The sequence below is a fragment of the Mycetomoellerius zeteki genome, unplaced genomic scaffold (assembly GCF_001594055.1).
Source record: "Mycetomoellerius zeteki isolate Tzet28-1 unplaced genomic scaffold, Tzet1.0 scaffold228, whole genome shotgun sequence".
Taxonomy (NCBI): Eukaryota; Metazoa; Arthropoda; class Insecta; order Hymenoptera; family Formicidae; genus Mycetomoellerius; species Mycetomoellerius zeteki.
This window is the reverse complement of record NW_017257203.1, coordinates 1130100-1139945: the sequence shown is the minus strand read 5'-3', so window position 1 is coordinate 1139945 and position 9846 is coordinate 1130100. Positions and strand designations below refer to the sequence as shown.

Sequence of the window (9846 nt, the reverse complement as noted above, 5' to 3'; positions counted from 1 at the left end):
CATTGACTTCTATTGTCATTTATTACATAGATCTATCGGAAAGTACTTCGAAATTTTTGATTACCTATTAAAATTTTGCTAAGTAATTATATATAAAAATATATCAAACATTTCCAAGTACCGTTTTTTTAAATAAAATAAAAATATAATTTATATTACTACTATATATTTATATTAAATATATATTTTTACACTAAAAATTTTTATATTTTTTGTTAAAATTAACAAATTCGGTTTTCTTGTCAATCGACGTTAGCGAAATGCATTCTCTTAATCATTTCATTTCCGTTTATTCAAACATTCCTCTTTGTTCAAACATTCTGGACGCGCTACGCCATGTTCGCCGCGCGTCTTCGGCATCAACTCTCATTGATCTTCAGACGCGTTTGCGCGCGTCGACCATCAAGCGGCCGTACAACAATTGTATGCGCCACGGCCAATGAGGGGTCGCGATTTTCTGGTTGCGTTGAGGTCTCGTGGACGCCCGCTGTCGCCGGTGTCGCGTCCCATCGTTGTTTTCTTTCATAAATTCTTCTCCCTAGTCCGGTACGAGCGCCGTTCATGGTAGACATTGTTATCCGTTATCGTCGTCATCAGCATCGTCGTTGTCGTCTTTGTTGACGCCGCCACTATCGCTACTGTTGCTGTCATCTTCACTGTCGTCGTTGCTAGCGAGATTACCAGAGAAGTTCAACGTTACGATCCCGACCATCGACGCTTATCATCACCGCAGCAACAGCGGTGAAAGCAGTCCTTACCCTCTCTCTTTTTCTCTCTCTTTCTCCCTTCCTTTCCTCCCCTTCTCATCCCTCCCTTCTCTTTTTCGCCACTATGATTCCTTACTCCACGTGTTTGTCTTTTGGGGGCCATCGTGACACCCGCCACTGGGTAATCATGTATGACGAAATCAATTCCTACTCGGTGAGTCGTTTAAATATCATGCAGCACAAGCACCCAAAAATACCTATTTATCGCAGATACCTATTTTACATTCATATTTAAAGATATTATCTAAACCTGCTCGAAAATGTCATATGTATATATATGTTTATATTTTCGGTTTTTTACGAATAACTCAACTTGGAGAAATCGAATGTCATTAAATTGCTGTCACGTACTTATATGTTTATACATGAAATATTAAAAAAAAGGTTTAAGATTTAGAGAAAGTTAACACTTGTTATATTGGGCAAAAAATTAAAAAAAAAACTAACAAAGAAAAGAGGCTTGTAAATAACTTCTATCCATTTTGATGAATTTTGGAGATGTTATAGCTATATAAGTCAAAATAAAGGATAATTGTGCGTTAAATTTTTCAAAAATGTTATATTTGTTTGAATATTTACTATTTTTGAAAATTTTGAAGTTTTTGTAATGAATTGTAAAGCTTATATTCAAAGAAAGATCGCCGCGATATCATCTTATCCTAGTCATAAGACTAAATATCCAACACAAATTTGTTTCTTCTTGAAATATGTTATTAAGCATCAAAAGCTAAGCGTCATAAGACAGTGTCTCGCGCTAAATTCACTCATAAGAAAATTAGCGTAGAATGGCAGCGAGATATAATTAATATAATTAACTGTACGTATTTACACGAGATGAGTGATTTTAACATTTTTATATTTCAGCAATGGCTAAACCAGTTCAGTTTTAACTAGTCTCAATTGATAGTCTCAATAGTTGTAAATTACATAAGAAAAGTATTTTTAATTTTACTTCGTGAACAGAGATGTAATGCTAACAATAAGTTTAAATATGTAAATTTTTTAAAATGTCATCAAATAAATTTTCATGATTTTTCTTTTCCTAACATCAGGAAACAATATCAGGTACTAACAGTGCTCATAGTATCCGTTTTTGACAGATTTCTTTGATTTTGATATATCATTCGAATAAGGACCCGGGCACACAAAAAACTTAAGGCAATAAGGAAATCAACATGTTGGATTCACTACTGCTAATGGCTACGTTTACACCGTGCGTTTAGGCCGCGGCCTAAATGCACGGTGTAAACGTAGCCAGTGACACCTATCGTATAGGTCGCGGACTAAGCGCAAGGTGTAAACGTAGTCTATGGCTACGTTTAGACCGTGCGCTTAGTCCGCGACCTATACGATAGATGTCTTTGTTTAACCTACAGGATAAACAAGGACATCTATCGTATAGGCCGCGGCCTAAATGCACGGTGTAAACGTAGCCAGTGACACCTATCGTATAGGTCGCGGACTAAGCGCAAGGTGTAAACGTAGTCTATGGCTACGTTTAGACCGTGCGCTTAGTCCGCGACCTATACGATAGATGTCTTTGTTTAACCTACAGGATAAACAAGGACATCTATCGTATAGGCCGCGGCCTAAATGCACGGTGTAAACGTAGCCAGTGACACCTATCGTATAGGTCGCGGACTAAGCGCAAGGTGTAAACGTAGTCTATGGCTACGTTTAGACCGTGCGCTTAGTCCGCGACCTATACGATAGATGTCTTTGTTTAACCTACAGGATAAACAAGGACATCTATCGTATAGGCCGCGGCCTAAATGCACGGTGTAAACGTAGCCAGTGACACCTATCGTATAGGTCGCGGACTAAGCGCAAGGTGTAAACGTAGTCTATGGCTACGTTTAGACCGTGCGCTTAGTCCGCGACCTATACGATAGATGTCAATGGCTACGTTTATACCGTGCATTTAGGCCGCGGCCTAAACGCACGGTGTAAACGTAGCCAATAGTTGCATTTGTTCGAGTTCCACAGTAAACAATATCGACGTCTTCACGTTTTTTCAGACTAATAAATCTGTTCGCGAATTGTTTGCACTTTTTGCACTCAGCATCTTCGCTTTCTCTCTTTTCAACGCCAGAATATATATCTCATTTTAAATGCAAAAATTTTTTCAGAATTTCAAGCAACGCGAACAAAGGTCTCTTTTCTGTGGATGAACTAGTATACACTTTTGAAACTTAAAATGAGATAGATGTATATTTGGTATTTGGTGAAAGCGAGAAAGAGAGTTCTAACGCAGTCTAGTGCAGGAATACAAAACAGATCTGTAAAAATATCTGGTGTTGCATTTCACCGGCTTCTGATTTTTATTCGATTCCGCTGTGTTTCACAAATCGCACACAGTGAGCATCACGGAATTTCCATACTTCTTTCCATTATCACTTTATGACATTTCGCATTAATATTTCATCAATCATATCATTCAAATATAAAAAAAAAAATGCGAAATAGTTTCCGTTCCACCGTGAATTCGGAATAACGATAAATGTCTATCTTTCTGATGACCAACTCGCATGCCACGTGTTTTATGTTACACTCGTTGCACTTCGTCTGTCAAGCACTACGTGTTCACTGGACTGATAACCTGTTATGATGTATCGGTTAGAAGAACGAATTGATAGAATGAAAACGAAAATTGAAAAACGAACGACTTGTTGAGAATTAACGAAGACGCGGGCTTGTTTTCTTAATTCGCCTCACGCGTTTGCTATTGGTGCTCGTCTGTGAGTATGCGCGAGGATCTTTAAATTCCGCCAAATTTAAGTGCGAGAATTATTTATAAAAATTATTAAGTGAACAATTGTCTAATTCGCAAATTGTTTAATTTGCAATATCTACTTTAAGAATTTATACTGACTATGAATATCAGTGATGAAGAAATTACTACAGTTGTATATCACAAGAGAAAAGATAGAAATATCTTCCAATCTCTTATATTTATAGAATACTTAGTGGAATTACATTAATTATGACATCACGGGAAAGAAACTTTTAGGTATTATGTATAGGCAACGAAATGTTTTCGGCTATGTTTATATGATTAAAGATTTAAAATAATCTCTGATCATAAATCATTAACTTTGCTTTTCCGTTTAATGCGATGAATATGAAATTTTATATAAAATAGAAGGTAAAATACTAACGCAGATACTCTTTCTAGAATATCACAAAAATCGATTCTACAAATTGAAGCTTTAAGTAGTAATCACGAAATCTTAATGTTATATAATAGATAATTTATTCTTATAACACATGTTAATATGACTCATGAAAAATAAATTATAATATAGGCATTGACCTTTTATCAATATAAAAGAAAGGACTAATAGTAAAAAAATTTTTTCTCCAAAAATTAAAATTACTTTATTTAAATCTTTGTGAAAAAGGATTATTAAATTTATGTAAATTGCAATTAGAAAAATAGAGCGCTGAAAAATAATCGCGTTCAGTAGGTAAAACAGATACGACTTCAGAGTCCTTCTAAAAAAGGATTCCATGACCTCTTTTGATTGATATTGATAAGTGAGAATGAATTAAAAATTAGTTTCCCAGTAAATAGTTTCTACTAGAGATCATATATAATTAATAATATGATCAAATAATTAGAGTATCAACTGAAAACACTGACAAAATGAATCTAGCATTCTTTCTTAAACTATGACATCACAATACTATATGAGTTGAAACAGATGAAAGAACCATGTAACCAGATAAGAACAGATGAAAGAAAGAGATAATATTATATTTTGAAAAAGGGCAAATTTTTCTAATCAATCGTTTTACGATCTAAACTTTCTTAAGCTGATTCAGAAACCCGTCGACAATGAATTAACTATACTCTCATATGAATCCACGTGCTATTTTTATAATGTGTATTTTTCATAATGTGTTCATAATTTGTATTGTGAACAAATATGATATCCTTGTTTAAACATTTCGTTGATTTCTCGAAAAGATTTGATTTAGACATTTATATTGTAATTTTCTATCTCCCGTCTCTCTCTCTCTCTTTTTCTTTATATATGTACAGGAATTGCAAAAGAAATGTAAATTATGTCACGACACTTTATTTCTAAATTTCTCAGAAAAATTTTCTGAAACACTGAAATCACAATTGAAATCTTTTTAAATGTCATTTATACTATTGTCGCTTTCGTGATTCCGCAAAATCTCATATAGACAGTCAGATAAATGTGTTGTCACCTGTCTTACAAAAACAAAAACGAGCATGTAAATTTGCTCCAGGAAAATGAGCTGTTGACAGGGTGCGCCTGTCTGTCTATCCATATGTAAATGCCGTGCGTACATCGCGCACATTTACCCTACGTCGTGTTTCACGAGAGTAGGGAGAGATCTGTTATTGATCCTTTCTCCTCGCGCGCTCCTCCAGTTCCCTCCCTTTCTACGCGGCAATGGCAGAACGTCGTTCACCAGCTTTTCGCGGCAAGAGCTCGCAGCGTAGTGAGAGCCTCTCGTTGGAAGCCTTTGTCGTATATTGACAACGTCGGGCGGCTGAGGGAGAGATCGCCGGGAAGTAACGTGGCTGCGCGGCGAACAGGGCCAAAGCACAGGATACGAAGATAGCCGAGCACGACCGAGGTCGCGAGCGTCGACCGAATGAGTCTCTCTCTCTCTCTCTCTTTTTTCTTTCTCTCTCTACTTGTCAGCGCTCGGGTCCAGTACTTCAGTACGTGCACAGCGGCCGGCCGGCGTGCATAGTTGTTGATAGTAGTGTTGTGTTCTTGGAATCGAGCGCTTTTTTCGCGCGAAATCGCTCTTCTGTCGTGCTTATTTTTCCCGATGTCCGTACGAAACGAGAGCTAAATTCGACGGATCAGACGACGTCGTCTTTGTGCTCCGAACGGCGCCGGGCCTCAGGGCCCGGTCGCTCTCGTTTCCACTTAGGTCGACTCCGGGAAGCATGCGATTATGGAGCTTGCAGGCTCCCGGGGACGAACCGGCTGCGATGTCTGCACGGGCGTTACCCTTCGACGGCAGTTTCCCTCGCGTAATTATCGTCGCGAGTCGCACGACGAAAGTCAGTACTTCCTCAAATCAACGAAGGTATATTCTCGAGAAAAGAGAGAGGAAGCAAGAGATAGAATACAAGACAAAGAGAGAGAAAGAAGGAAGCACACAAAGCATCATCGTGTCGAAGGGTCAAGCTGTGCCAAGATAGCATTACGAGACAAATTAAAAATCCTGGACAGAGAGCTTCAGCAAAAAAATCAAGAAAAATACTCATTTGATTGATTGTCATATGAGATCAATTGAGAAGAATTCCTAAATTCTTGGTTAGCACAGAGTATCCATAGACATCGTTCTTTGATAATTTGCAAATTGCGCTACAATCATGTTTATGCAGGGCGTAGTTATGGGTGGTATAGTGGGAGTTAATCGTGGACAGAGGAAGAAAGGAAAAGAGTATAAGAGGGAGATAGATAAATATAGTGAGAAGGAGGGGAGAAATAGGAGGGAAGGAAGGAAGGAGGAGAGAAAAGCGCGAGAACGGAGAGGGAAGAAAGAGGGGGAGGGAAAAGCGAGACGGAGAGAGAGAGAGAGAAGGAAGCAGACGAACTGTAGAAGTTTACTGTAATCGGTTTCTAACGACTTCGTGAAAGATATGTTTAGGAAATGATAGGACTCCAAGAATGCAACTCAAATGAATAGTGATGAAGACGAAACAATCCCCATCATGAAATAAATTCAAATCAATCTCAAATATAAAAAGACATGCCACGTTATATCACTTTATGCGCCAATCAGAATAGTATAAAGCTATGGAGTGTTTCATATACAGGATGATTCAAAATGAGTGTAATAAACTTCGACAGATTGTTTGGAAAGTCAGTCTCAATAAAAAATATCATATGAATATGAATGGATCTTATTCTCAATATTTACATATATAATTACAGAAATTTTAAATTTTACTGTTATCATAGTAAAATTACGTTTATTATAGAACTGAACTGTAAATAAATGATATTAGTAAATTCTCTTGTTTTGTTTTAATTTCTTAAAGATTATTTCCTACCAGTTACGTGATTTTATTACGAGAGTAAAATTTCAAAACTTATTATTACGTAAATATTGAGAGTAGGACTTATATTCATATATTTTTTACTCAGAGTGACCTCTCAAATAATCTGTCAGAATTTGTTGTGACAATATCAAATACTTGTTTTGAATCACTCTGTGATACATGTTTACAATACGTATTATAAATTTAATAATAATACCTATTAAATTTGAATAATCTTCTTTGAGGATGTTCGAATGTTTAGGAAATTACTTATGTACTACAGTACACTATACAGTACATTACATAATACACATTTGGTTGTATGCTATCACATGATACAGCCTCACAAATTTAATCCATAAGACACACATACACTATGTATACGATATCACGCATTTGTAACTCATAATTATTTATACGTGCGCGCGTATATATTTATGTATACATATATATATATAGAGAGAGAGAGAGAGACAGAGAGTGATGTATAATAAATTATAATGAAATATTATTAATAGTTACAAAAAATATATAGATAATTATAAATTATTTTGTCTTAATTTAAAAATAATAATTATGAGTTACGTATACGTAATATCTATTGTAAATATATTCAACTATATATATTATCAGTACATCAGATCGAATGAACAAAACAATAATTTCTCTTATGATTGTGATATTGTCTCTACATGGTTTTGTCGTCAATTCTTCATCCATTATTATGCTAAGTTCGAAATTCTATGCGACCCTACTATTTTTGATAAGATATGAATAACAAATAATCCCAATATTCTGTAATAAAGGAGAAATAAAAATATGGGATGAACAGTATTTTCTCTATGTTGCAACCGATTTTGATTTCGATAATGAAAATCTTCCTCATCTTACAAAATAGTAATTTCAAACATATAAAAGCGTTCTTTCAACAAATTATAAAAACTAATTTTCGCATTAAATGTCGAGTATTCTTTTTTTGTAGCATGGTACTCGCGTAATAACTGCAATCTTCATGATTGAGATATTAACGGTTATCTCTTTCGCTCTCTTCCTTTCTTTTCTCCTCCACTCTGTCTCGGTCTCTCTGCCTCTCTCGAAAATTACTAAAACTTGTGGAACTTTTTAGTCTGTGCCTATTAGAAGAGATGCATATAAAATTCTTAGGAACTTTTTTTATTGAATTATACGACATTGTTATAAGATATTGTTATTTTCGCAAAAGTAATATTTTTTGCACGTTCGTTTTATTAAAATTAAATACAGATTTTAATGTTTATTCTAATTTTGACATTTAATTTTTTTTATTAAATGTTTCCTCTGTTATAGTTTTCACATACAATTTATTATTTAATTTGTTACTAGTTAATTATTAGTTAATTATTATTAATCTTACTGCCTAATATTTGTTGCATTTTCCTTATTAAATATTTTTTACATTTTCACGTATTTTATTTGACGCAAAATAAACAAATTTATTTTTTTCTTATTTTCTCCTTTTGTGAGTAAACTGATTTATTTCTCAATTTTTTGTTATCATTTAATTAAATTGTTCAATTTAGATTTTATCATATCAACATCATATTAGACTATAATTTTTTCCTATTATTTTCATGAATATATCAATAGTATAGTGCATCTTGCACAGAGCACATAGCTATAGAGAAGCAATAGGTCACCTCTCATCGTATATTATTTCTAGTAAAGCAAGAGATGGGAATGATTGGTTACTATTTATTTCACTTTTCACACACGGCATGTATTGCTGTATGCAAAAGCTATCTTTCTCTTATGTCTGTATATTATTCTTAGATCTTACGTATATTAACTGCTAGTTATTACTTGCATAATTCCTTTTGTATTAGAGGCGTATTGGGATATAATAACCATTTTTTACTCGTGTTAAAAAAAAATAGAAATAGTTGAGAAAAAAATTATTATTTATTTAAGAGTATAACTATTATCATAACTTTTATCCTCTTGTGCATTAGATTTTCAGTGTCATTTTAAAAGATGACTTTGATGAAATATGTAGCAATGGCAATCTGAGAACAATTGCGTATATAAATATTTTTTTAACTTTAATTCAGTTTTATCTAAAAAACGATAGTCCAAAAGAACAATATAAAGATATAGCAGCTCTTATTTCAAATAAATAATTTTTTATTGTATTTGTTTCAATATAGAGTCTCGTATCACCATAGAGGATCAAATATTTTTGGTTAGAGAAAGCCGCGAATACTTTTTTTATAAAGTAGGTGTGAGTTAACCGAATTGAGTATAACAAGTATTTGTTATAATATGCTATAATTGCTAGTTTTTAACATTATTAGAAATATCAACATGTTTCTTGCTCCCTGAAAGGACTACGCGAATAAATTACTGTTAAAATAAAGAAGGCGATGAAAGACCAAGTATTTTCTCAGTATAAAGATTAATAATAATATTTGATGAAAAGTTAAAAAATTAGAATCCCATGTTTTACACAAAAAAAAATATATATATAAAATTAATCTAAAAAATAGACATAGTAAAAAATTACTGTTTGGTACTTCTAGTATTAAGATACATCATGTTATTGTATACAAAATAGCTTTAATTTCCGATTCCTCTAATATAACATTTTTAAAACTTACAATATTCTAAAAAAAGCTTTGGGCTCCAAGTGTGATATATTATACTCTACTCTTTTCTCTTTTTTATTTCTCGCTTCCTGTAGCATTCGCAATTTCTCGAGTTACTGTCCAACCTTCTATGATCTTTGCATCAACTGCACCGCGTAGATGACACGCGCTGCCAGCGTAGCGTTGTGTTAAGAGTGCGAATTTCTGTGGAGTAAAAAAAAATAGATGCAATAGGCCTTGACAAGTACGAGTTTGACGAGAATTGGTAGTATAAAAGTGTGCGTAGAAAAGCGTGCTTCGGAGGGGACGCAATGACGCGAGGAAGAAACATATGAGGAGGAGATGAAGAAAGGATTTGGCGAAGTAAAGTAGAAAAAGTGCGAGAGCAGCGGCAGATACGCGAAACTGGCGACCCAAG

General features: G+C 34.3%; 1 protein-coding gene across 1 annotated transcript; it reads right to left on the bottom strand.

Moving 5' to 3' along the window:
* Positions 1-453: 453 nt before the first annotated feature.
* Positions 454-915, bottom strand: LOC108723270 (histone H2A.Z-specific chaperone CHZ1-like). Its single transcript, XM_018448862.1, is given in 3 exon segments — positions 454-576; positions 578-669; positions 762-915. Coding segments are annotated over 3 exon segments (255 nt in total). The 5' UTR covers positions 871-915; the 3' UTR covers positions 454-522.
* Positions 916-9846: the final 8931 nt, after the last annotated feature.